We start from the raw sequence: 27,383 nt of genomic DNA, 5'->3' as shown, positions 1-27,383 counted from the left end.
TGTTTTGAAAACCTGAACCTATACTATGTCCGTGGTTACCATTGAAGCTATCGCGGGGTTCTGTTTCTATATTTTGACACATCTTCATTAAAATTATAAACTAGTGCCTTAAATACATATGAGGGAGAAATGGGATGATACACCAGGCGTACACTCTATTTATACATGAGGGCTTCTAAAACCTGTACCAATACGATGTCCCAGGGTATTATTGGAGTAACAGCCCGTAGGATTCCATACCGCGTTTTAGAGATTAGCAGTTGAGTCGGCTTCCCGCACGTACACGTTGATTGTGACTACGTCTTATAGTCCGCTTCACCCCACCCTCGCTGTCATTAGCGGCTGAGTCTTACACGGACATAGACGTCTCGACCGAGAACACTACGTAAGTCTTTACTACAGCGGTTTCTATGCTCGCCGAGCCACCATATATAATCTATGCGATCCTTTTGGTGTGCACAGTTTTCTGACTTCACTGTTAAAAGATCGTAGCGATTTGCAGAATATCCATATGATTAACAGATCGCTTGTCATGTTTTCAACCGCTTGACTACGGGTCTTAATTTTCGTTGGCTCTCACTCTATACACAATTATCTCTTCGTCACTCGGGATGTTTACATTCAATACATAGTCTCTTTCATGGGTGAAATACTTGATAAGTGGATCTTTATCCCCCGCGTGCACTGATACGCACATATCCTTCCATCACGGGTGGTAGCACATGAATCTCTCGGCTCGAGTTAGCAGTGTAATCCTCTTTCATTCACTCAGGCTCCCCCAGCCTTTTTCGTTTTCAGTATGTGGTGATCGTTATGACGGCACCACTTTCTTTCAAATTGAATAAATTATTGTGAAGGTACGTGACTTTTGTTTATACCTGTTACACTTCGATCAGTCCAATAGGGAGTCCTTGTTACTATCTCAATACTTTTATTAATTACAGAATCTATGATCAATCCAGATGTCGGCTGACATCTCCTTTAATGCGATACCAGGAAATCAAATCCTATAAAAAATTCTGATCCCAGGTGAGCAGTTTTGCCGCTAAGTGAAACCTCTATTGTTTCCTTGGTTACTCGACACACACATGGCCCTTACGTAAAATCTTTTACACTTACAGGCCGCCAGCCCAACTTTTTGTCCTGATGAAGACCCGCTCTAGATGCACACAATCCAGCACTACTACATAGGGTCGAAACGTCGACGTTACTTGTCCAATTTGTCTACGCAATTCCACAATCAGAACTAGGAAAATGATATCCTGCTTTGGTCTATGCTCTTGATTTTGGACCTTTTTTGTGTATCACGGTGTATTGTTATTGTATATATGTTATATGTGAATTTGTGGTCAATTCCATGTCAATAAGCACGCTCAGTCACTGATTGTTTTACGTCTTATGTGTTCTATGGTTGGTTAGTCCTGTAAATATTTTGTTGAATATTTTGATACATATCCCAGAGTAAAACGAATTCAATTTCTGAATCTCTTGGTTCATGTGTGTGCTTCGTTGTTGTTTACTGAATGATTACTGACACATTGATTATTTGTATTAAGTACATACTTAACTAAGTCTACGTGTTTCCCAACAGAACCATTGTTTTTTGTTTTCATTATAACGCCCAGGTTCTGAGGGTTACTGGGTTACCCCATTATCTTTAATGGTCACATCTGAGACTGCACCATCCATGGTAGTTATTGTGGGAAAAAAAAGTCCAAGCCAGTAGGGCTGCCTCTGAACTGGTAGCCATATGCTATTGCCATTTGTGCTCACATGTTTGTATGCATTGCCATTTAAGCCAGTCCTACTCGCTTTGCAAATAGATGTTCTCAAACTCCTAGTGTTTATTTTATTGATGTTGTAACGTTTCAGTTCTAGGTTCTAATAAGGTTTAAATAAGCATTTTTATGTAACCGAACCGTTTAAGATGCATAAAATCAAGCAAACCACTGTTTCAGCCTGGTTCTGTGATCCCTTGCTGTTGCCTGCTTCAACCATTATGCCAGTGGAAAACACTCCAGGCTCCTGACGGTAATTAGGAAAGAGAGAGAGAATGAATATGAATCTATCATCTAAGGATCCTTTAGTTGTTCTCTTCCATTATGTAGACTGGGTTTGACTAATTCTTGCTATTGTGCATTACTTTAAAGCCAGCTGTACTTCCACTGAAGTTGTCGGAACACAAGGGTGTGGATGTCAGAATTTCTCCAGGTGATGGTCTTCTCTTGATGAGCCGTTAAAATGTTTGCATTTTTCCAGCTGGCTTTTACATCCGGGGTAGCTGGGTGAAACTGATGGTCTATCGTTTGTTAAATACTGCTTTCTACTTGCAGGCCACCTTTGCAGGCAGTGCACAGCCTGTGAAGCCATCAATGATGAAACCTCCTTCCGCCTCAAAACTTTACAGGTTCCAGGGAGGAGCTCGAGCCCGCAGCAGATCAGTTCGGGGAGAAACTGTGGGAGGTGAAAAAACATTTGTTGGAGGCACGCCGGCACATGACAGCAGGCTTTCTATGGCAGGAATTAGGCCAGCTGAGGACAGAATGTGTCTACAAGCACAGCAGGCCTCTGATGGCAAGATGTCCATGGGGCCACCTCGTAACCCAGAGATCAGAATGCCACTGCGACCACCACAGGCTGCTGACACCAGGGGGTCTGAAGCATCTGGAGTCCCTAACATCAAGATGTCTCTGGGACCACAGCAAGCCTCTGACAGGATGCATTTTGTTGCACCTCGGGATCCAGACATCAGGATGGGAACACCTCGTGGCCCAGAGAGCAGGATACATCTGGGGGCACCTCAAGGCCCCGGCAGTAAAATGTCTTTGGCAGGTCTGAGGCCGCCTAGTGGCAAGATGTCTCTTGGATTAGTCAAGCCACCTGACTGCAAACTCGCAAAGAGCACACCTACAGCCATCGAAAACAAACTTGCTGTAGCCGTGACCAGGAAACCTATGGGCTCAGATGGAACAGACATCAAAACCTCCATCACAGATTCACAAGGATCACACTGTGCTGCTACACTAGACAGTGGCTTAATGCTGGGAGGATTGCGGCCACAGTTATACAGCAGCAAGGGTTTTGGAAACCGACCACCAGCAGGTAAGATTAGCGTTAGTCATGTAAGAGTTCTTTGCAATTTATGGTCATTGCATAGTGTGGCTGCATGTGGATCTTAGTAGGTGATGTTGAAGTGAAAATGTTGCTGGCCTCTTTGAGCATGCTGGCAATATGCATATTGTAGTGTCTTAATCTAGGGCGATATTATGATCCATTGCATATAACAGCATCTCATATCAGATTGGGTATCGTAAGTGATTTGCGTCCCAGCACTGAGTTGATTGTTGCCAAGACATGATTTGGTTCATGAGATCCCAAACCAATGTGCAGTGTGTCCTATAGATGTGCTCTCGCGTCAAGAGCCGTTGCATGAATGCCAGCTATGGGGTCAATCTGTTGGAAGTATTGTGGCCTCATAATTTATGGATCCCAGTCTGCTAGCTAATTTACTAGTAGTCTGGGATCTTGAAACGCTACCACCTTGCAGATCCCTGCAAGGTGTTTCTACTTCTATTGTAAGTTTTAGAATTTTGTGGCCAAAAACATGTGCAGAAAGATTTGTAACTATCTGGGCACTTTTCGGGCGTTGGTTGTTCACACTGCAGGAACACTGATTTATTGCTTTGGTAGCAGGGTTCACTGCAGATGGTACTGGTGAAATTAAGCTCTGGTTGTACAGCAGATTTCTGTTTCACCTGAAATCCTTCTTAAATGTTTTCTTGACCTTTCTAATGTTGGTTACTGTTATGCCTCATGTATTCTGTGAGATCATTCTACTGGTTGCGCAGAGCCCACAGACCACTGGTTTTTGCAGGTGGTTTGTGCAACCTTCGGAGCCGACCGGCGGAGGGAATGGTGGCTCTGGACTGAGTCGTCCTTTGCTGCTCTCCCTGTGGTCGTTATGCAATTGAAAATAAACTACTTTTTGACCTACTTTACTGTGCCATTGGTCTAGCTCGCATTGAAAAGATTCAGCTGACCACAGGACTTCCCCACCTATGTTCATCTCTGCACCCTCTCTTCTCACTGTGCCAAGGTGCCACTCTTGCTTCGCCGTCTCATCTGCCATGCTGATTGGAAAAGGCGTAATTGTACTTCAAATTCAAGGTTTGAAGTACAATTATCATGGTGAGAAGCACGCCATTTCTCGGGTACTATTTAAACGTTCTGGCATCCTTGACACATCCGTGATGCAGATTCCTTTGAAGTTAAAGACACAAAATAATTCTGAAAAGGCAGGTCTATTCTTCCTATTGAATGCTACAAGAAAATGCTTTAAGAAAAACTTTTTATTCAAACTGCTACTCATACAGCGTGTAGAGGAAATTAACATAGATTGTCATTTGTCATACATTGCAATGAAGATCTACATTGTGAAAAGCAGAGCTTGCATACACATCAAGAATGGCGCTTTTACGCCCTAATGTATTTCATGGGACTTTCGCCAACTACTCAACAGGAGTCTTCTACGCTTTTCTCCCACCAACATTACCCCCATCAGTAGCCTGTGAAGACACGTCCAGCCCCCCCATACTTTCTCACATTTCTTGGGGCAACACCTTCTCTGGTAGACTACCTGTTCCGCCCCCTGGCACCAGGTAAGGTCTGACTCACAATCTTCGATTCTTGGCGGAACAGCCATGCCCGTGCTATGTTGGGCTTGGCCACTTTCGCAGCCGCCACCAACCAGACCAGATCTTCTGATGTCTGGGCCAAGGCTCCTCTCCTGATATTATCGGGAAGAGCCATTTTGCATCCATGGGAACCTCCAAAGACAAAATTTGGGACGTTCTCTCTGCGACCTTCCGCCAGTACTTGTGTATCACTAGGCATTCCCATTGGATATGAAAAAGTGCTCTGTTGGTTGTACTCCATAGGCAAAAATCATGATTTATTGCTGAACCATTGGTTCACCTGTACTCCTTTTAACTTGATTTATATATATATAAAAATATTTGTTTATTTCACAAAAAGATTTCCCGTGTGTTTTCTCTTTATATTCAATGATTGAGTCAGTTAATCAAAATCTGATTGGTGTTAATTTTGAAATACACTTGCTAATCAACTTCTTTTGAATTGCGCAACTAGATTGTTTGAAACAAAATCCCTTGTTGGCACTCTGACCTTCCAATTAAATGTAATCCGACATCCATCCAGGTTTCTATTGTTTCCTTTTCCTGTTCAAAGAATCGCGTACCAGACCATCCTCATTCGAATGGATACTGCTACTTTCCATATTCTCAACAACACCATTCTCTTAAATCCCACCATTACTCTTCACCATTTTGTCTTCAACTCCCTCATGGCCACACCGCCTTTCATCACATGGCAAACCCAAATAACAATCAAATTTCTTACACATACTTTCCGTATTTCTTTTTTAAGAATGTTTTATTTTTAAAACCAGCTAATCATAAAATACATAGTCTGGAGGCTCCTTGCGAGTGCACAGGTATAATGCAATGTAGTCTGCACCCCAAGGAGTGGCCCATCCACAGCTCTTAAATGTATAAGAAACAACACTTTAGCACACAGAGCAATGACAGAGCAGCAGTCATCCCCATTCACACGGGCAAAATTTGTCAGCCCCAGCGCGTGGCTAAATCACGTCTCCAGATGCGCTTCCTGGTAGACCTGCCAGGGGCCCCCATATCTTCAACTTTTTGGAACACCCTCTACTTTGGTGTCAGCGGGCAGAGAAAGTAATATACCAATCTATCGTCCTCCCATTCTGTCACCGGGGGGAGGTGGGAGGAGAGGCCCCCACCACCTCACAATATAGTGCGTTGCCACACCAGTCGTCAGCGCCAACCAAAGCCTGTTTGTGCCACTCCCTATCACCTGTATCATCAAAAGCAGCCATTTGACGTCCAGCTGCACTAATTTCCAGGTCCCTAGACAGCCACGTCATCACTCCTTCCCAATAAGATTGAATCACGGGGCTCTCCCACTCTCCCACAGGTTATGGTAAAAGGAGCCTTCCTGCTTGCACCCCCTTGCGCACAGCAGCGTATCCACTGCCCCTAACTTGTATAGCAAGGTGCGTGAGTAATAGACCCAATACAATACTTTGAGCTGTATCAATCGAAATCTGGCTTGGATGGCTAGGTCTCGGGGGGGGGGGGGGGGTGGTGGTTAGGAGGGGCTTTGTAGGGCCTCCACCCAGTCATCTTCATCAATGTCCGCAATGTGTCCGTCCAGGTGCATTTCAAAGAACCTAAGGGGTCGGAGTTTTTCACCAACTTCTGATAAATCACTGATACTCCCTTGTCACAAAGATTCTGTGGTACTTAAAGCCCTCCAATTTGAGGCTGCACATCCTATCGGAAGCCACGGGGGGGGGAAGGTGCGATGGGGATACACCACTGATTTGGCTCAGTTTATTCTATATCCTGAATAGCCTTGGTCCGAACAGTCTTCGCCAGGCACTACCATTGGCATCTAAGGTGCCCAGACCCAGGCCTTTGATTCTCCAGGCGGAGCCCCTGCTGCTCAACCCCCTCAAGCTGTAGATGGGTCCTCTCCCTCCACAGTCCATGGGGCTAATAACATATCCTCTGCGTTCAGGGTGCCGCCATCTTTGTCGGTAGTCTGCCACGCTCCCCTACTTTCTATAATTGTTAACTTGTCTATCACCTTTCAACACTGCAATTCTCTTTAAATTTCAAACCTTCCCCTCAGTCAACTTTACTGCATTCTTCAAAACCATTGCCACTTCTATAGGTTCAAGAATCTGAAAGAAGCACGTAGTGATAGATTCATTACCTTAGAATTACCCCCAGACGTCCGACTGGATCTGGAAAGCTTTCGTCAGCAGTACCCCTGTGTGTCGGAAGGTGGTGTCGTGCGGCTCCGTGTCCGTCGTTGGCGTCATGGTTGCCAAGATGACATTGCGGCAGCTACTTAGATGCCGCCCTCGCGCACTGACATTCTTTCTTTGTACGCGCCAGCAAGCGCAGATTGGGGAAGAGCAAGTAACCCCCAGTCACTTTTTGACTGAGTTTTTTTCGAGTCCTTTTCTCTCATTTCTTCGAGTCGATCAACTCCTGGTGTCGTAGGGATGCCCGGCTTTAAGAACGGTGACTGTCACCGCATGATCTCGGTGACAGACCCGCACCGCGTGTGTCTCTACTGCCTGGGGAGCGACCACGACCCCAAGTCGTGCCCCGACTGCCGGGCCATGGCGCCGAAGACTTTGCGGGAGCAGTCCTGAAAGTTGCTGGAAGTCCCGGAGTCGGCTCTGCGCCGTTCAAGGTCCCGGTCCTGTAGGAGGTCGAGGGACCGGTCACGGAGCCGTCACCATTGTTTGTCTGGATCCAAGTCTTCGCACTCTGGGTCAGATAAGTCGAAGCATTCCAAAAACTAAGTCAAAGAAGCGTCGTCGCTCTTTGCTTCTTGCCTGTCGCGGCTGAGCGTGCGGGTTGGGCAACCACTGCAGCATCGGCGGAGCCTGCAATGTCACCGCTGGCCTACCTGCCCTTTTCGGGTGCGTCGGCAACGCCTGCTCAGGTGCAAGAGTTTCTTGCTGCCATGGCCTGACTGTTTGGGCTGTCTGGCCCCACCAGGGCCTGACCGGGGGGCCTTCGGCCGGGGCTCGGATTCCGGGTGATGCCGTTTGACCTCCTTACACGTCCACATGTGTCGACCCAGCACCACCTCCGACATTGTCCGGTGCTACTGCCGACGTCTACCCCGGTTTCAGCCCCAAACCAGACACTGCACTGGATCAGCGTCACTACGCCGATTCCGACGCACATAGGGGCTTTCTACCCCTATGTCCATCCTCCTTATATCCAGCCTGTTTTGCAGACTTCGGAGGAAGGGGAGTACTGGGAGGGGTCTGAGGACCCTCTCACACAGCAGTGTGACTATAATCCGGACTGGGCAGTGGACTCGGCGGATGCCAGCTGTCTTGACACCTCACCTGACCTTGGCATAGGTCTCCTCCTACAGTGGCTTCGGAGGAGGAAGCGTGTTAGCAGTGGTGTTGCATAGGGCGGCTGAGGCCCTCCACCTCGAACTCCCTACAGTGGCCGTCAGGACTAACCTCCTGACGGAAATGCTTCAGCCGGGGGCGACCTCTTCGGAGCCCTTGCTGCCTTTTTAATGACGCACTTTCGGATGTTCTTTTGGGCACTTGGTCCAGACCCAACACAGGGGCTCCTGTGGACAGGAACGTGGCCCGACTCCATCGAGCGGCTCCAGGCGACCCCCTGCCCCCCCCCCCCTCTTTTATTTCCCAACACCCTACTCCTGAGAGCTTGGTTGTCCAAGCCTCTGCTTCAGAGCGCGTTCCCTTCCACACCTCCAGATAGGGAATCCAAGAAGCTGGAGCAGCTTGGCAAGAAGCGGTTTTCATCTGCCAGCTTAGGGCTACGGTCGGTGAACACCGCATGCCTCTTGGGCCGTTATTCCCACTCAGTGTGGGACACGGTTGCAAACCTACCAATCATGGACAACCAATTACCATTACTTTATACAGGGAACACTTAAACTTTGACTCTGGTTAGCAGTGGCAAAGTGTCCAAAGCATCGAAGTTGGCAACACTATGTCAGAAAAAGGTCTAGGGGGGAAAGCAAAAAGTTTAGGGACTTTAGCTCAAAAAGGGCCAAGTCCTACTGGCAGAAAGCGAGCTCCTCCCTAGAATGGTTAAATACTTGATGAGCCTCTCCTCTCTGGCCAAACATTTCCACAAACAGTATTATAGTATTTGTGGCTTTACCAGGGAACTTGCTACATAGCAACCGTACAAAGTAATTTCAACCCAAACCTTTCAACGGCTAGGTGGACATATGGGACTCCAAACACAGGAATTCTACTCTAAATCTTCTGATGGATCTGCAGCTTCAGTTTTATTTGTCCTCTTCCAGCATCCTCTTCTGTTGAAGAGAGGCTCATTTTCTGATCAATTGGGATGCAATTATGGCAGATCAGTGGGTGCACCAGTTTATCCACAAGGGCAATGCACCTCATTATGTCCACTCTGTTGTACTTCCTACCTTCTGTAAGCAAATGCTCACTCCTGCATGCCTCAGTCTAGGCGACAATAAGTCTCCCTGTTTTGCACAGGAGTGGAGGGGTCATGGACATGGTGCCCCTTTGAAAAGAGTCATGGGATTTTACTCTATCTACTACTTTGTTCCCAAGAATGAGCAGTGGAAGGGGTGGATCTCTGACCCATTATTGACCTGAGATGGCTCCTCCTCCTCCTCTGTTTGGCAGGACACGTTCAGAATGCTGGCCTAGAGTTGGGTCTTTCAAGCCCTCTGCATAGGACTGGGCGGTGTCGCTGAATCTCCTGGATGAGTATTGCTGCTGCTTTTTGCTGATCCTCCTTACTCATAGGCTTTACCTTCCTTTACTGTCCATCCCAGACCTAATGGTACGACCATTTGATCTCGTAACCACTACCCAAGTGATCCGCAGTGTGCTTTATTTGGTAACCATTTCACTCGGGAAGTTGGGAAAATGTCTGTATTTGTATGACTGGATGATTAAAGCAGACGGACACCTCTGCAATTCTCGCAGAGCACCAGCAGCCCAACTCTTCATTGTGTGGGCTGCGGATCAACATTTCGAGGAGCCACCTCTTTGTTTATAGTTACATCTGTGCTGTGCAGGATAAGGTAATCTACCTCATCGGATCTAAGATTTTAAGGAAGTGATTAAAATATTTCAGAATCTGATTTCAATCCATGTTCTGCAGATCCAGCGTCTGTTCTTGGCTCATGAAGGGGTCTTCTGTTCTGTCATCCCGAAACTCCATTGGTGCATATTCACCTTCAATTTCACTGTGCTCACCACTTCAGTCCTCCAGTCATAGGCTAGTGTTATGACCAATGGTTCGTCATTTGGCTAGGGTGCTCCTCTTGGGGAGGCAACTCTTTGGTCCGGGATGGAGTAACAATTGCACATTGGTGTGCTGCAGTAGTGAACAGTCTGCTTCATCCTGAAGGCCTTCTTCCATCTTTCTCGGGACATGTTGAAATACTTTCAGATAACTCCACCATCCAGTATATGAACAGACTGCATAGTGCATTTGAGGACCCTGTGTTGGAAGGCCTTGCTTTTGTGGCAGTGAGCTCTGCCGTGGGCCAGTATCCCGATGGAGTTCTATCTAGCTGGCACTCATTGTGAAAGCAGATGCCTCGAGTCCACTTTCACTGGAAGATCACGAATGGGAAGTTCATCCCAAGGTGATGGACATGCTCTCCTGATTGAGATATATTTTTGTACTCTTCTTTGCCGCAGCTCTAAACAAGAGGAAACCTCTTCTGTGCCCTACACTTCCATCTGAATGGTTTTATATGGGACACATTACAATTCAGCTGGCCGCAGGATGTGCTCTACACGCTTCCTCAGATTCCTCTGCTTTCAGAGGTCCTGCTGAAGGTGCGAGCATCGAGCGCAGCTGATTGTTGTTGCCCAGGATTGAGTGAGACTTTAATTACTGCAATCAGTAGGAACTCTGGGCATTCTCCTGATCCCTCTCACACAGATGATCTGCATACTCTACTCCAATCCTCAGTTGCTGCTTCTGCATGCACGGTGTCAACTATAGACCACCGCAGATATCCTCTTGGTTTCCTTAGACGCTCACCTATGATAAAAATATTCCTGCTGGTTACTAGATCTTCCCAAGGAGTCCTCATTGCCCTCTTTTCCCGCTCCCCTTATGATCTAATGCTGCGCTTAAGTGTCACAATTTAAGCAGTGCTTCTACAGTCACTGTTCGTCACTGAGCTATTGGCATTGTAAAATTACAATGCCTTTTTATTTATGTTTTGGTTTTAAAACAAATAAAAGGCATTGTCATTTACAATGTCAGTAGCATAAACTCGCGTGCAGCAGTGTGCGGCGTGCAGCAGTGTTGTGCAGCGTGCAGCAGTGTGCGGCGTGCAGCAGTGTGCGGCGTGCAGCAGTGTGCGGCGTGCAGCAGTGAAGAGGAGAGACATCCACTGTAGGCAGCCAGACGATGAGACAGTGGAGCAGAGAGGCAGGCATCAGATCACCGACTGCCACACGATAAGACAGGGATGGGATGAGAGATCGAAAGAGAGGAATGGGACCGACAGCGCAAGGAGCGAAAGATAGATGGGAGATGCAGTCGAACAGATAAAATGAGACCGGGGGAATAAAAGCATTGTGAATAGAGCGAGTTAAAAACAAATCCACGCCAAGCAATCAACACCATGAAAAAAGACAATAGAGCGACAGAAGCAGGGTGGGAGACAAATGGACGTGAAAGGGAGACAATAGACAGGAAGAGCAGAAGAGCGCATGGAGGGAGGCAGTGACGGGAAAGGAGACAGATTGATAGTGGCAGGCAGAGACAGGGGGACAATTAAAGCAGCAGGCTGTGTGTGCCGTACAAAGAGACAACAGACAGCAGGAACAGTCAACAGCCAGGTAAAGACAAGATAGCGGCAAGGAGACAGGCAGGGAAAAGGATCACCAGGGACAGGGAAAAGACAGACCAGAAGACGGACAGGAAAACATACGGAAAGGGCAGAAGTGGAGCATGACTGATACCGAAAAGGCATGCAATGCAGACGGGGAGAAAGCACAGAGGAAGGCAGGGCGTGGGGCAAAAGGAGAACCCAAAAGAGAGGGATAGGAACAAAAAAGGGTAAGCGGCATAAGGAGTAGCCGACGGAGACCACCAAAGACAGGCGGGGACAAGCGGTAGTCAGGGACAAGGGTGAGTGCACGTAGAGAGGGTTTTAGGCCAGTGAGTGTTAGTCATATAAAGAGGCAGATACGGGAAAAGGTAGATTCATAACAAGCGGAAGGCACACAGGATGACAGCAGTCACACACACCAGTAGAGGGAGTGGCAGGAAAAGCATCAGGCAGAGTGTCTAACAAAGAGACATAGGCCAGCAGGCACAAGTGGGGTGATACAAAGATACGAGGAGCAGCCAGACACAGGGAAACACGTATGCAGACCGGAAGAGAAGCAGGAAAATTAGGCGGCCAGATCTGGAGCACGACTGATATTCACCACGAGGCAGAATAAAGGGAGAGGGAAAAAACAGACAAGGGTAAGAGGAGGGCAAGGAGACTGGAAGAAAGGCAGAGTGACACCATAACAAAAAGTAAGTCCAATCATGGAAAGGCAGACAGAGTAGAAGACCGAAGCTATACGTAACGACGGGACTTCACAGACACAAGGAGCTTGGCAAGTGGAGCAACAGGGAGAAAAATGGCAGGCAGAGATTGATTGAATGGCAGAGTATGTGACAGAGGGGCAGACAAACAAGAGGCAGAAGAAAAGCATGGAAAGCTGCAGACAGGTGAAAGGGTAGATGAGGAGACACTCAGGTGGTGAGTGAGACGCATGGAAAGGAAGAACAATAGACAGTGGGGCAATAAGCACAGTTGACAAAGGCCAGCAGCACAGACGTGTAACAGGTAAAGACATGAATCGTAGACAGACAGAAGGATCAGAGGAGACCGGAAAAGAATTAGGAAGATTGGAAGGGACGCTGGAATACAAAAATAGGGACACAATGAGCATGGCTGATATTCAGACAGCGGCAGATAATGAGGGGGCATGCAAACAGGAAGAGTGGGGGGGTGGGGGAGGTTGACACAGGAAAACACGAATAAGGCCAGACATGGAGTATAGCTGACGTTCAAGCAGAGGGAAGCATTGGAGGCAGGAAGTCACAGGATGTGGTGCCGAGTGACCGGAAAGAGGAGCAGGCAATCCGACACCGGGAAAGTGAGATCCAGTAGGAGACGGATGGAGCTGGGGGAAGGGCGCAGAGCCAAGAAGATAGACCAGTAAAGAAAAGAGGCAGGTGGAGATGGGAACAGGAGCTGGGTGCAGTGTGAAGGCGCAGGCAGCGTGGTAGACCGCAACAGAAATGCGAAAAGGTTGTGAGCAGACAGAACAAGACTGAGGCGCAAAAGTGAAAGCAGGCTGGCTGGCGAGTGGTGTGCGATGTGCGCGCACCATGACGAGAGAGGAAAGCCATATGGCGCCTCTGCTCGTCATTGTGCGCGTAACCGCACGCCCGTCGCCAGGGCACGCGCCAGTGGCCTGAAGCACTTCCCCAAAAGTGGATTGCATGGCGGCACGATGCACGTGATTGTGCGCGTGCTCGCCATGCAATCCGCTTTTGGGAGCCCCTTACTAGAGTCTCGCTGAGCGATCGCTTACGCGATAGCCAGGCGAGACCTAATGAGCTCTCTGCAATTAGGAGACATACTGTGGGTGGGGAGTTTGCCCACCCGCCACCAGGGGAACACAAGATGGCGTGGATTTTTTAGGGGAGAGGACTGGGTGGGGGGGGGGTCAGCCCTTCAGCCATATGGGATGATCCCCTTAGGAGGCAAGTGCTTTTTATTGACCATAACTTTTTATCTGGGGGAATGATCAAGCTCCCAAGGAGAAAACAATAGTGCAGCCACATTTTCTGTTTTTTTTTTAATAACGGAGAGCAGTGCATTGCATTACTTTCCTTCAGCGAGGCGTTCCATGGGTAGCGCATGGGCATTCCTGTACACCCATGGCTTCTGACGGAAATCTAGATCTACAAAGAAGTGCAGACATGGATGTGTGTGCCAATCCTGCACCTGCCCGAGGCTTGTGTAATGAAGATATCTAGCTTCCTCCCCTTTATTTCCTCTTTGCATGTGTGCTGCCTTCACACACATGCAAAGAGGACAAGCATTTACAATACAATAGGTCTCGCATTTATGCGAGTTTGAGCTATTCACATTATAAATAACAATGCCTTTTATTTGTGTTTTCGTTTTTCAAACCTAAATAAAAGGCATCGTCATTTACAATGCCAATAGCTTAAACTCTCGTAAATGCGAGACCTATTGCATTGCAAATGCTTGTTGTTCCTTTCACTGTAGCAGCGACCTGGTTTGGTTTTAAAAAAATAAGACCTTTGGCGTCACGCTGTTTGTTCATTTGTATCTCACTGATGCTGGGAACAAAGAGATTGCAATCTTTACTGCCGATCTTAAAGCACTTAATTATCTTGTCCTGGTTTCGTTTCTCAGCTGGCGCAAACAAGCAGACACTTCACACTGTACCAGACTTTCTGTCTCTTTTTCAAATCCTATTCCCAATTAAAGGACAATCCGAAGTGGCTGCTTGGGTGTTGTATAGACGCGGGTAGAAAACACTTGTGTTATGGTGTACATAGGTGCAGCGCTTTATGCAGTTTTACAGTTCTTCCCTGTCTCTTTATGAATTCATAACAAATGGCACGCCATGTCCTGACTTTGTAACGATAGCAGGGTGATTTAATGTCTGAATTAAGTCCTGTAAATATACAATCACACTTGATGTCATAAGCAAGCGTGAAACTTGCTTCAGTTTTATAATTGCATGTTCACTCACTATCAATGGTATGCTATGTATTGAGTGCGTAAGGATAATAGGGTGAGTTCTTGTTAGTATTGAGTCATGTAAACGTACCGTCCCACTTGATGTCAGCAGCGAGCATGAAACTCGCTTCAGTTTTATAATTGCACGTTCACTCACTCTGAATGGTATGCTATGTACCGACTGTGTAAGCATAGCAGTGTGTTGATGTCCTTATTAAGTGCGCTAAATATACCTTAACATCTAATGTAAGCAGCGAGCGTGAAACTCGCTTCAGTTTTATAATTGCACGTTCACTCACTCTCAATGGTGTGCTATGTACTGAGTGCGTAAGGATAGCAGGGTGAGTGCTTGTTAGAATTGAGTCCTGTAAATATACCATCCTACTTGATATGAGCAGTGAGCGTGAAACTCGCTTCAGTTTAAAATTGCACAGGCATATGCATAACACGAAACATTATTTTAAGCTATGCGTGTACTATACTAAATATGAGTCAGCCCTTTAAGCTGTTTTTTGCATCTGCACGAAACAAAGCATTATTTGTTAAAGCTTTGCTTATGTTATACTGAATATGGGCTCAGCGCTTTCAGTTGTAATCTAGTTTTGACCTCTGGTTTTAGGAATTCTTTATAAATGCTCTGTCATGTACTGACTGCGTAGGGTTTGCAGAGCTAATGTTAGAAATATGTGCCGTAATATACCATCGCACTTTATGTCCGCAGCGAGCGTGAAACTAGCTTTCATTTTATAATTACAGGTTCACTCATTATCAATGGTATGCTATGTACGGAGTGCGTAAGGATAGTAGGGTGAGTTCTTGTTAGTATTGAGTCTTGTAAATGTACCATCCCACTGTTAGACCTGCCAGTCCTTTGGCTGTCCCCTCATTTTTTAGGTCGAGGGACCGTTCGGTCTGCCGAAGGCAAAACCGGAAGTCCGGAGATCTAATGATGCTTAGAGTGGCTATTTAGCCCGCCTCTCTTTTTGGCTCTCCTCCATTGGCTGGCTTCCTAAACTGAGGCCAGCCATTGGAGGAGAGAGCCGTCCCTCCAAATAGGCTCCGTCTTTTTCAAATTCGGGGGCGTGTTCCGTGCTCTTCTTTCCACTTTTTAGCCACGCCCTTTTTTAGGCGTGTTTTTATCTCCTCCAGCCAATGGCAAGAGGAGAGAAAAAGAAACACGCCCCCGAATCTGAAAACGCCACTGCGTTTCTCCGAGGCATTTCTGCTTTGCCTCGGAGAAAGGCGCTGGTGTTCCTGGCGTCCTCTCCTCCTGCTCTCGGCTCAGTGAAAGCTCCTGGACGTGTGACTGCCTGGCAGCTGAGGCCCCTGGAAGAAGTAGTAGGGGGCTGGGCTGAGGCTGAGCGTTGCGCCCGCTGGTCCGCGTGCGTGGCTCGTGTTCAGCTGCGGCCTTTCCCCCTGGCGCAGCCAGCCATGCGAGTCTGGAACGTGAGCCCCCGCTACACACCAGACTGCACCTCGCAGCTGGGGACTTCACTTGCGGGGACGAGCAGCTAAGGTCAGCAGGCCACGCTCTGGACTCACCGGCTCAATGGATCCGGCTGGTTCCCCTAACAGCAGCCGCGGCCTCCGACTCAGCCCTCCACCATCCGGGCTCTGGCGACACGGGGGCACATCAGGAGGATTCTCTGTTGTCGCCACCAATCCCGGCAGGGCCAGCGAGGGACCGAGTGAGCGGCTGCGCTTGCCGTGCAGGGTTTGACGGTGTCTCGGATCCAAGCATAGAAGGCTGCTGCAGGCCCAGGTCGGCGCGTCCTGGGAGTGGCTCCGGCAGTGTCCCCACAATCACAGAGGCGAACGATTCCGGCGCACACCGCCGTTGGGTGAGTGCTCCGTGTGCTGTGTAATATGTATATAGAATATAATATATGTATTAATATGACCCAAGAGCTTATGATTCTGCTTTAGGGGCATTGGATTGCCTGCTCTTCATGTTTTTTTTACATTGTCCATGTATCATAATCGTAGGCAGTGTTCATTTTATTCCTTATTCGAGAATCTTTTTCTTAGTGCGCCCACGCGCATCTCATCCTAGTGCCTTCTTTCTTTGTATTCCTTGATTTTTTTTCTTTCATTCTTTCACCCATTCCCCTCACGCTTTCTTGTGCTTAGATCCCCACTCAGAGCTTTATTTTCAATCTGTTGGTTCCTTTATATTACGTCCCTTATTGTGCCCTTTTAGTTTGTTTCAATCCTCTCATTATCCGTCACTAGCTCGGAGCTTCTGTTTTCTCTCTTTTCCTCCCAAGACATTGTCACTTTATAGCCACCAATCTAATGACGAGTCCCTCCTCCAAAGTACTCTCTGTTCATATCATTTTGGGGAGTGCTCACGGCATAAGGGATGGCAGAGCTCTGGTCCTAGGCTCTTAAGAAATAACCTAAAGCATCCTGGCTGCTATGTTCTTGATTAACAATAAAAAAAGAAATCTAGCCAAATCGTCAGAATACCGTGGTTTGAAAACATTGCCTCCATTGTCAATGTATGTATATGAAACCTTCCCCCTTCCCCCCTACAATCTCTGGGCCTATGGAACACGTCCTATAAATCCCATTCAATAAACAGGCTCCCTACGAACCTCTGAACCCCACAGTATCTTGATGATAACCACCCCTCGACTGTCGGTCCCAATCCCAGGACGAACCTACACTGTATGTCTGCACTTTCACCGGACCTCACTTTCTGTAATGAAGAAACAGTTTTTCGAATCTCTTATGCTTCAACTGCTGTTTCTTCTAAGTGCGCTCTTTGTTTGCTTTTGAGACTGTGCTCTAAATAGGAAAGCTCAGATTTGATTTTTTGTTTTTCCACCCTATCTAACAGAAAGGAACTCCAGCATTTAAAAATCTGTTCACACTGAGGTTACTCAATCTTTGTCCTCTTCTTCTATAGCTCTTGCGTGTTGTCCCGCGTTTTGCTGTTTCCCTCTCCATCCTCAGAGAGCTTCACAGCGGGCGTAGTAAGGTTTTCATATATTACTTCTCCCTCCTGTCACTAACCTCCTCTAACTCTTCCCCATGTTACTGTTCTCTCTCCTTTCACTTCCCATGTCCCCCTCTCCAATCACTGCTCATCTCTTCGTTTCACAACATGTCTCTGTCACTGCCCATCCTGCCGTTGGCATTGCCCTAAATTCTGTAGTCGTACACGGTCCACTCTCTTCTGGCACTGCCCCACTACACTATATAATCGCTTTTCTAGTGTCACTCTATTTCCTCCTGTCACTGCTTATCTTTCTCTCCTATAACCAGGGCCAATGGAACTATGCAATTATTTGGCTGCAGCGATTTTCGTATACTTATAGGTTTGCCGCATTCGCCACATAATCCATCTGCTGCAGATTTTGACAAATGTTTTTGTTTCTAGCTCAAACTGTTCAAAAGTTACAAAACATGCGAAGACACGTGTTACTGCACAGTGGAAGGCCCTTTGCAAAGCTGGACTGATCCCCTTCTATTGCTCTGTTGTGATATTTGGATGTTAAACTTGTACTAATGGGTTTTCATTTCTATGCAGGAGGCTGTGGTGTAACTTCCCCTATCCCCTGTATGAACAATCTCAGGGTATCATGTATGTGGTTATAAATAGGAAAACACACAAGATGATGGACGGAATGTTGCACATTGACAAAACATTCACCCCCAGTCACAGATATGGGTTTAATCCATCGTTATTCATCGTTGGTGCTATTGGACAAGCCTTCATTTGTTTCCCGGGAATCTTCTACTAACCGTGGTAAAGAATATACACCTAAAGGGGTCACTGGTGTGACTGCTGGTGGGAGCACCCCTATCTAGTAACCTCCCTTTTTTGGGTGCTTTGCATACCTCGTTTGTGTTTGTGTTAGCTAATGTTCTTCAACTTAGACCGGGTTCACTTGAAAATGATTCTCAGTTGGAAACCAATGTTGTAATTCCAGAGCCAACAGCAGATTTTCCTTGTTTCAACATATGAACATGCTCGGAAGGATAGCTTGGGTCAAAAGGGGGCCTAAGTTCTTTGAGAGTCTCTGTATAGTTGTAAACTCCAATAGACCTGTGTGCGTGTGGGAGGCTCTGTGTGTGGCTCTGTGTGGGTGGCTTTTATTGTAGGTGGCTCTATGCGTGGGGCTTTGTCTGTGTGTGTGTAGGTGGCTATGTGAGTGGCTGTGTGGGTGGCTTTGTGTGTGTAGCTCGCATTTGAGAGTGATTAAGCTATTGACATTGTAAATAGCAATGCCGTTTCTTTAAATGTTTTAAAAACAAAACAAAAAAATGTCGAGCAATGCCAATAGGTCTAACTTTAACAATGCCGAGACCATTGCATTGCAAATGCTTGTCTTCCTTTACCCTCTAATTTTTCTGTCCTAGTTTTTTTGGTGTTGACTTAGAGGTTCTGGGTGCCACATTATCATTAATTGATGGTGTGGCGTAAGGTGCTTCCCTAAAATGGAGGGAGAGAGCTCCTCCACAAAATGGTGGCCTAAACTGTCACCTCAGAACCTGGGCCATAGGCTGGCATGAGGAGTTCCAGAACCTTCTGGACCATTCTGGACAGTTAGGGCCCAGGCTATATATAGAGGTGAGGGGCGACGGCCATTGTGTGTGACGTGAGGTAGTCAGGAGTAAGGCACCTGAGTGGGGAGGTAGGAGCGCAGGAGGGGGGGGAACTGACTGTTCTCAGGGCCTGCTTTTTCTCCCCCCTTCGGTTGACACTACCCCCCTACCTTGTGACCTAGCCCTGCCTTTAGCCTCTGACCCTGGGATTACGTTAACCGTCTTGTGCTCCCCGCCTGGCCAGGACTCCTGAAGAGAACGGGGGAAGAGTGACCGTCCACCATTGCCCTGACTTTGCCTGGAACCCCCCTATCTTGGTCTGCCCCTGGCGTGTGGTTTGCCGCTTCCCAGCCTGCCTGCCCCGAGCTGGGGCGTACCTGTGAGAGTAGGGGGCGCTGGGCGCCAAACTGATCATCACCCCTCAAATTGTAGGCTTACCCTTAATTTCCACCCCCCACCCCCCGTCGAGGGGGTCCTGAAAGAACTCACCACTGTGGCCTGGGGCCAGAAAGGTTGCCTCTGCTATCGCTGGAGCCCACGGAGAAGCCCGGGGCCCCGTCGCTGACGTCACAGCCGAGTTTACACGGCCCCCAGGGCTGAGGAGGCCGCCAGAGTTCAGGGAAGGCCTCGTTAGGCGGAGCAATCTAGTCGAGGCCGCGTAGGCCCGAAGCCAGTGACTCCTGTCACCTGACGGGGGCGGACTGCCAAACGCCGCCCCCACCGCTTCATCACTCGCTGACTGGGCCGTGCCCCCGCAGGCCGCACTGTCATTGGCGGCTGCGGGTACGCCCTGGCCGTGGTGCATCGACAGTGGTAGGCCTCGAGATGTGCGATCGACCCGGACCTCGCCGGGAAACCTGCACGGCTGGCGGAGGGGGCACTGAGGATCGTGATCCCCGTCTGGCTGAGGATCTTCGCAAGGGCCGGTAAGGCCGAAGCTTGAGGTAAACCCCGGGGAGGAGGGCGGGAGGCCTGGGAGAGGCCCAGTGCACGCCCCTCCCCCTGGGAATTTGATCATTGGGCCCGCTTGGGCCCGCTTGGCCCTGCAACTACCCTGGAGTGGGAAATTGGCCAATCAATGGCCCCCTGAACTTGTGCCTAATGAAATACTAAACGTTGGCTCCTCAGAATTGAAAGTAACTGCCTCCCCGGATAAGAAGAGTCCCTCAGGGAGGTATCGGGTTCAATGATCAGCGCTTGGACCCCCTGATTAAAAGCCATAATTGAAGCGCTGTGTTCACTGGGAATGTCTAAAGCTCCAAAGGAAATCGTATGGCGCCTCAATGATATTTAATGACTCTATTTAAAGTGCTAAGAAACGGCTATGTGCAGCGCTATATTTAATGACTCTATTTAAAGTGCTAAGAGATGGCTATGTGCAGTGCTATATTTAATGACTCTATTTAACGCACTATAAAAAATTTGCTGTGGTGTTTGACCACCAGGTGGCGCGCTTGAACTCATACCAGATCTAAGGTATTTTAGCACTGCCAATTTAAACAAACTGAAAAGTTTTGACCCTAATGTGATGTAAAAGAAAACAGATTGTTTTCCCCTGAAAGAAAAGAAAAACATGATAAAAGGATAAGATAAAGCTTATCTAACTATTTTCTAACTCCATGGTGTAGTGTCGTTTTTAGTGGTGGTACACTGGAATGCAGAGGTAAGTGTGAGGCAAGCACGACATGTTACCTGGAATGAGGCCTTTCCACCTGAGCCAAGCTATCGTAGATCTTTAGGTCCAACAAGTTGGTGTTCAGCGGTGGGATTCTGAGCTTGTGCTTGCGTCCACTTATCAGCAATTCAGTGTGCGCCACGCACCCTACACCTGATATTTGTTTTCTCCAGGTTGTCTCCCTGATTGGATTTTCCCTGTCCTGTGGTGTAGCTTTCTTTTGAAAGAAGGTTCTTCTTACCTTGAGTGTTTTTCCGCGTTGTTTAGGGCCCCACCTGGCAGGATGGGGTTTGAGCTGGGTAGGCTAGAAGAGTATACTGTAACCCAGCTAAAGGAATTCTGCCAGGAGAGGTGGTATTTTTCAAGCAGGGAGCAAAGAAAGTGGAGCTCCAGACTAGCTTGAGAGCCTGGGTGATGGCCCACCATAGCGGGGAACGGGAGGAGGAGGGACCGGAACCGGACACCACGGAAGGGGCAAAATCACTTTTCCGCCCTGAGAGCAGCACTATGGTTGCAGGACCAGGGCACCTTCAAGGGCCGGTAGTAGCGCTTCAGGGGGAAGCCTGTCTTCGGCTGATTTAGCCGACAGGAGGGAGGAGAGGCAATTCAGGATGGAATTAGCCCGCTTGGAGAAGGAGAGGGAAGAGCGGAGGTTCCTTCATGAGCTCCATTTGAAAGAATTGGATCTTAAGGCCCTTCAGTTCGGGGCCCCCATTAGTACTGTGGGTGGCAGCGTACAGAAAAGTCACCAGGAAGTCCAGACCCCACTTACCAAAGGACGTAGTTGCCAGCTACGGTGTTGGGGACGACATCGCCAAGTGGTTGGGTGCCTATGAGGTCTCCTTACGAGCCCATGGGATCCCGGAAGCTCAGTGGGGGGGGGGGGGGGTGGTCTGTATAGGTACATGCCTCCGGTGGGGAGGGATGCCCTTTTAGCCCTAGAACAACGGGAGCAGACCAATTACCCCACCATGAGGGTCACCTTGAATAGGAAGTTTGGGCTGACCCCTGAGAAGTACAGGCAGAGATTCCGGGGTAGCCAAAAGCTGGCCACCCAGAATTGGGTGGACTTCCTGGACTACGCCAAAAAGGCTTGGGAGCGCTGGGTGCAGGGCAGTGAGGTAAAAGACTACGAGGGGTTGTATAACCTGTTTTTGAGGGAGCACCTCCTCAGTTTTCCGGAGCTGCGTCAACACCTGGTGGACAGCAAGCTTGCAGAGGAGGTGAACATCTGGGCTAGTACCCGGGTGTCTTCAAAAGGAACTGGGGGGGAATTCCCAAGGGACTGGGCAGGGCGCTTCCCAGAAGAAAGAGGGGGGAGACCAAAAGGAGTTCCCTAAAGGCCCCCAAAAGAGCTTGCAGGGAAAGGTATCAGGATTCCCTCCTAAGGTTGGCCCACACAAACCCCCTTATCCTGACCGTGGTCAGCAGCCTAGGGCTGTCCGTTATGAGTGTGGCGAGATTGGGCACTACAAGGGGGATACCAAGTGTCCCAAGAGACCACACCCTCCCACTGGAGGAAAGACCCCTGGGGTGGCGAGTGGTGCTCGGGGAGGAGTTGGCCCTAGATAAGGGAGGTGAGTGGGCAGGACTAACATTCGTGTCCCTGGGAGATTGCAATATGGTAGTATTCGAGGGCACATGGGTCTTAGGAACCAAGTACAGGCAATGGGTCACATCAATGCCCAGAGGGTGGAGGCTCTGAGGGACACAGGAGCCAGCATGACTATGGTAAGGAGTCAGCTGGTGTCCCCAGAGCAGGTGGTTCCCAACGTAGTCCACCCGGTTGTGATGGCTGACAACCGAGAGGGTCACTATTCGGTGGCCCAGATTCCCTTTGAGTGAGGAGGGGTTGCGGGTCCTCTTCGAGTTGCGGTAAGCCCTGCCATGCCGGTCGACTGTCTGTTGGGAAATGACCTTGAACATACGGCCTGGAAGGAGGTCGAGTACAGGGCTCATATGGAGATGTTGGGGTCGCCTGAGTGGACTTGTGCCAACATGCGATCCGTGACTGCCCGGAGGGGGAGTTCACAGAGGTTGGAGCCTGGGACAAAGGCCCAACCAGCTGCCAAAAAGGGTAAACTGGGACTGGGGAAGCCTGCCCTGGCATCTGCACCTCGTAAGATGGATGGGGTAACTGGGGTGGCCCCGGAGTCCACAGAGGGGGATGTGACTTCCTGGAGGGCTTACCTACCCCTGCAGAATGGCAGGTGGAGGGAGGACCTACCAGGGAGGAGTTTTGTCGGGCCCAGAAGGAGTGCCCCACCCTTGAGGGCTTACGGCGGCAGGCCGAAGCCCAGGCAGCGGGTAACGATTCGGGGAACTTCCACATATATTGGGAAGATGGTCTCCTCTATAGCGAACCCAAGGCTCTCCGGTGCATGGATCATCCCGGGCCTTGGTGGTTCCCCAGCGTTACCGAGCCTTCCTTTTGGAATTGGCTCATGAGATACCCTTGGCAGGACACTTGGGACAGGACAAGACTTTTGCTCGGCTTGTCCCTCACTTCTACTGGCCTCAGATGAGGATTACGTCCGACACTTTTTGTAGGACGTGTGTCACCTGCCAAGCTAGTGGGAAAACATGGATGAAGCTGAAGGCTCCCCTGGAACCACTGCCTGTCGTTGGCACCCCCTTTGAAAGGGTGGGCATCGACATTGTTGGGCCATTAGATCCACCAACTTCTGCCGGTCAAAGGTTTATCCTGGTTCTGGTGGATCATGCCCCCGGTACCCAGAGGCTATTCCTCTGAGGACCATTACTGCACCTGCGGTGGCACGGGCCCTGATGGGGATTTTCACCCGGATGGGTTTCCCCAAGGAAGTTGTGTCCGAAAGAGGTGCCAACTTCATGTCGGCATACATGCGGGCTATGTGGAAGGAGTGTGGAGTCACCTACTGGTTCTCCACCCCTTATCACCCTCAGACCAATGTGGTGGAGAGGTTTAACAAAACCTTGAAGGGCATTATCAGGAGTCTGCCCGAGAGCCTGCGGAGGAAATGGGACGTCCTCCTACCTTGTTTGCTGTTCTCCTACAGGGAGGTACCACAGAAGGGAGTGGGCTTCAGCCCCTTCGAGCTGTTGTATGGACACCCTGTTCGTGGACCCCTCAGCCTGGTGAAGGATGGATGGGAAAAGACTCACAGAAAACTTCCCCCGGATGTGGTGAGCTACATGCTGGCCTTTCGTAGCCAAATGGCTAGGTTGTGGAAGCAAGCTTCCGAAAACCTAGAAGCCAGCCAGACGGTCATGAAGGAATGGTATGACCAAAATGCTCACCCGGTGGAGCTGGAGCCTGGCCAGAAGGTGTGGGTCATGGAGCCTGGAGAGCTTAGCGCCCTCCAGGATCGCTGGTCAGGCCCCTTTGAGGTGATTGAGAAGAAGGTCAAGGTCACCTATGTGGTGGATCTTAAGACCCCCAGGCAGCCCCATCGGGTGCTCCATGTCAACCGCCTCAAGCCCCACCAAGAGAGATCAGAGGTCACTTTGATGATGGTGACTGACGAGGAAGTGGAAAGTGAACATCTCCCTGATCTTTTCGCGTCCCAAGAGAAGGATGGGTCGGTAGAGGGAGTGATCCTCTCACCATCTCTAACTCCTGAACAGCGGAGAGACTGCCGCCAGGTTCTGGAGCAGTACGCTTCACTGTTCTCACTTATCCCGGGAAGGACTCATCTGTGTACCATGATGTGGACACAGGGGACAGCCCACCTGTGAAGTCAAAGTCCTACCGCTTGTCAGAATGAGGTGAAGGCTAGCATCCATGGTGAAGTCACTAAGATGCTGGAGCTGGGAGTAATTGAACCTTCAAGCAGTCCCTGGTCCAGTCCGGTGGTACTGGTACCCAAAGCTGCCCTGCCGGGCACTACCCCAGAACTCAGGTTCTGTGTGGATTACAGGGGACTGAACTCTGTGACGAAGACCGATGCTCATCCTATCCCGAGGGCGGATGAGCTCATTGACCGGTTGGGAGCTGCCCAATATCCGAGTACCTTCGACCTTGCATCCGGGTACTGGCAGATCTCCCTGACAGATGGAGCAAAGGAAAGGTCAGCCTTCGCCACACCTGAGGGTCACTACCAGTTCTGCGTGATGCCCTTTGGGCTCAAGAACGCCCCTGCCACTTTTCAGCGGCTGGTAAACCAGGTCCTCTCCGGGATGGAGGCTTTCTCGGCTGCTTACCTGGATGACATCGCAGTCTTCAGCAGCAGCTGGGAGGACCATTTGTGTCCCCTTCAGGCTGTCCTTCAGGCCCTGCAGCAGGCGGGTCTGACGATCAAGGCTAGTAAGTGCCAGATCTGGCAGGGGTCGGTAGTGTACCTCGGTCACTTGGTGGGTCGGGGCAAGGTGCAACCCCTCCAGGCCAATATCGAAACCATCATGGCCTGGGAACCCCCCAAGACTCAGACGGAGGTCCAAGCCTTTTTGGGCCTCACCGGTTACTACCGACGCTTCGTCAAGGGGTTTAGTATGATCGTGGCTCCCTTGACTGAGCTTGCATCAAAGAAGCACCCTCGATGGGTAATCTGGACCGAGGAGTGTCAACGAGCCTTTGACACCCTGAAACAAGCGATGTGTGCGGCGCCTGTCCTCGGGGCCCCTGACTTCTCCAAAGAGTTCATCGTCCAAACGGATGCGTCGGAGCAGTGCTGTCGCAGCTCAATGAAGAGGGTCTGGACCAACCTGTGGTTTTCCTATCCAGGAGACTACTCCCCCGGGAACAGAGGTGGAGTGCGATTGAACGGGAGGCTTTTGCGGTGGTGTGGGCTCTGAGGAATTTGCGGCCATACCCGTTTGGCTCGCACTTCCTGGTTCAGACACTTCCTGGTTCAGACCGACCACCGGCCACTCAGGTGGCTGGTGCAAATGAGGGGCGAGAACCCGAAGTTGTTGAGGTGGTCCATCTCCCTGCAGGTAATGGCCTTTAGGGTGGAATATCGCCCAGGAGTGGACCACGCCAATGCTGACTGTCTCTCCAGGTATTTCCGCCTTAGTGAGGAGAACTCCCAGGGGATTGGGTAGCTTTCCCCACTTTCAGCCTGGGGGGACACGTGTTAGACCTGCCAGTCCTTTGGCTGTCCCCTCCTCATTTTTCTTCCTTTACCCTCTAATTTTTCTGTCCACTAGTGTTTTTTGGTGTGGACTTAGAGGTTCTGGGTGACACTTTATCATTAATTGATGGTGTGGCGTCAGGTGCTTCCCTAAAATGGAGGGAGAGAGAGAGAGCTCCTCCACAAAATGGTGGCCTAAACTGTCACCTCAGAACCTGGGCCATAGGCTGGCATGAGGAGTTCCAGAACCTTCTGGACCATTCTGGACAGTTAGGGCCCAGGCTATATGTAGAGGTGAGGGGCGACGGCCATTGTGTGTGACGTGAGGTAGTCAGGAGTAAGGCACCTAAGTGGGGAGGTAGGAGCGCAGGAGGGGGGGAACTGACTGTTCTTAGGGCCTGCTTTTTCTCCCCCCTTCGGTTGACACTACCCCCTACCTTGTGACCTAGCCCTGCCCTGCCTTTAGCCTCTGACCCTGGGATCACGTTAACCGTCTTGTGCTCCCCGCCTGGCCAGGACTCCTGAAGAGAACGGGGGAAGAGAGTGACCGTCCACCATTGCCCTGACTTTGCCTGGAACCCCCCTATCTTGGTCTGCCCCTGGCGTGTGGCTTGCCGCTTCCCAGCCTGCCTGCCCCGAGCTGGGGCGTACCTGTGAGAGTAGGGGGCGCTGGGCGCCAAACTGATCACCCCTCAAAATGTAGGCTTACCCTTAATTTCCCCCCCCCCCCCCCCCCACCCCCCCCCCCCGGTCCCACTTGATCTCAGCAGCGAGCGTGAAACTCGATCTAGTTTTAAAATCGCAATAAATGGCAGATACTCAAAACACTAAAACAAAAGTTAATTTACATGAGGCAGTGGTGGCCGTTGTGCATGTATCAAAAGCACACAAAATACTGTTTTGCTGAAATAAACTGTGTTGCTGAAATAAACAAGCGCCCGCCGCAAAAATGAAAGTAAATTTGTAACGCGGCGGAGTGGCGCGCGCGCTTGGCGGGGGACTGCATTACAGGCGGGGGAGCGGACCCTGTGAAGTTTGATGCCGAGGGCGCCAGAGATGGTGGCAATGGTGAGGCAAGAGGGCCAAAAGGGGCATACCGAAGCCTACAGCACCCGCGCGAAGTTCCATTTGGGAGAGGAGGACAAGTAAAGAAAAATTGACTAGCAGGTGTCTGGTTAAGCAAATTATTTTGCAATATAAAAGCAGGTCTTACGAGCTTTGTAGGTGGGTTAGGTATTGATGTGTCTCCCTGCTAATGGGGTGCTCCATTGGCTGTTTCGACCGCACAAGGTTTGTTTTTGTGGGGGAAAAAATATTCCTGGCTAGTATCAGAATTTATCAGCGAGCACAGTGGAATTTCACACGATTGTAGTGGAAAGAAGTGACTCAGGCAACCTTCACAGTGGCGCTGTTTATTCTGCGTTCCATTGTACTTGAATAACCTGCTTTTGGTACAACCTGACAACCCAAGCTGCAAAGACCCTTTACAGAAAGGGTCACCGAGGCAGCCACTGGGGATATTGCAAAAGGTGTTCCTGAGTTTGCTCTCATAGTAGTCTGGCCCCCTACTGTCTTTCACAATTGGTTCCACATTCCTAAACGAGTATACTGTGCATCCAGTGGTGGGATCGAGATCGGATAGGGAAGGGACGCCCGGCGGGAAACTGGCACGAGCTGTTTATTTCATTAAT

General features: G+C 49.6%; 1 protein-coding gene across 7 annotated transcripts in view; it reads left to right on the top strand.

Annotated features, from left to right (window-relative positions):
• Positions 1-27,383, top strand: part of LOC146829696 (uncharacterized) — a 462,485-nt gene that overhangs the window by 240,480 nt on the left and 194,622 nt on the right. For all 7 annotated transcript variants that reach the window (XM_085608408.1, XM_085608401.1, XM_085608407.1 and 4 more), the window contains one exon: positions 2,334-3,102. In XM_085608408.1, coding sequence (XP_085464534.1) covers positions 2,334-3,102 — 769 coding nt within the window. The remainder of the gene's footprint in view (positions 1-2,333; positions 3,103-27,383) is intronic.

This window comes from Triturus cristatus, chromosome 5_2 (assembly GCF_964204655.1).
Source record: "Triturus cristatus chromosome 5_2, aTriCri1.1, whole genome shotgun sequence".
Lineage (NCBI taxonomy): Eukaryota > Metazoa > Chordata > Amphibia > Caudata > Salamandridae > Triturus > Triturus cristatus.
The sequence above is the reverse complement of the archived record's forward strand: the minus strand, read 5'-3'. Positions and strand labels throughout refer to the sequence as shown.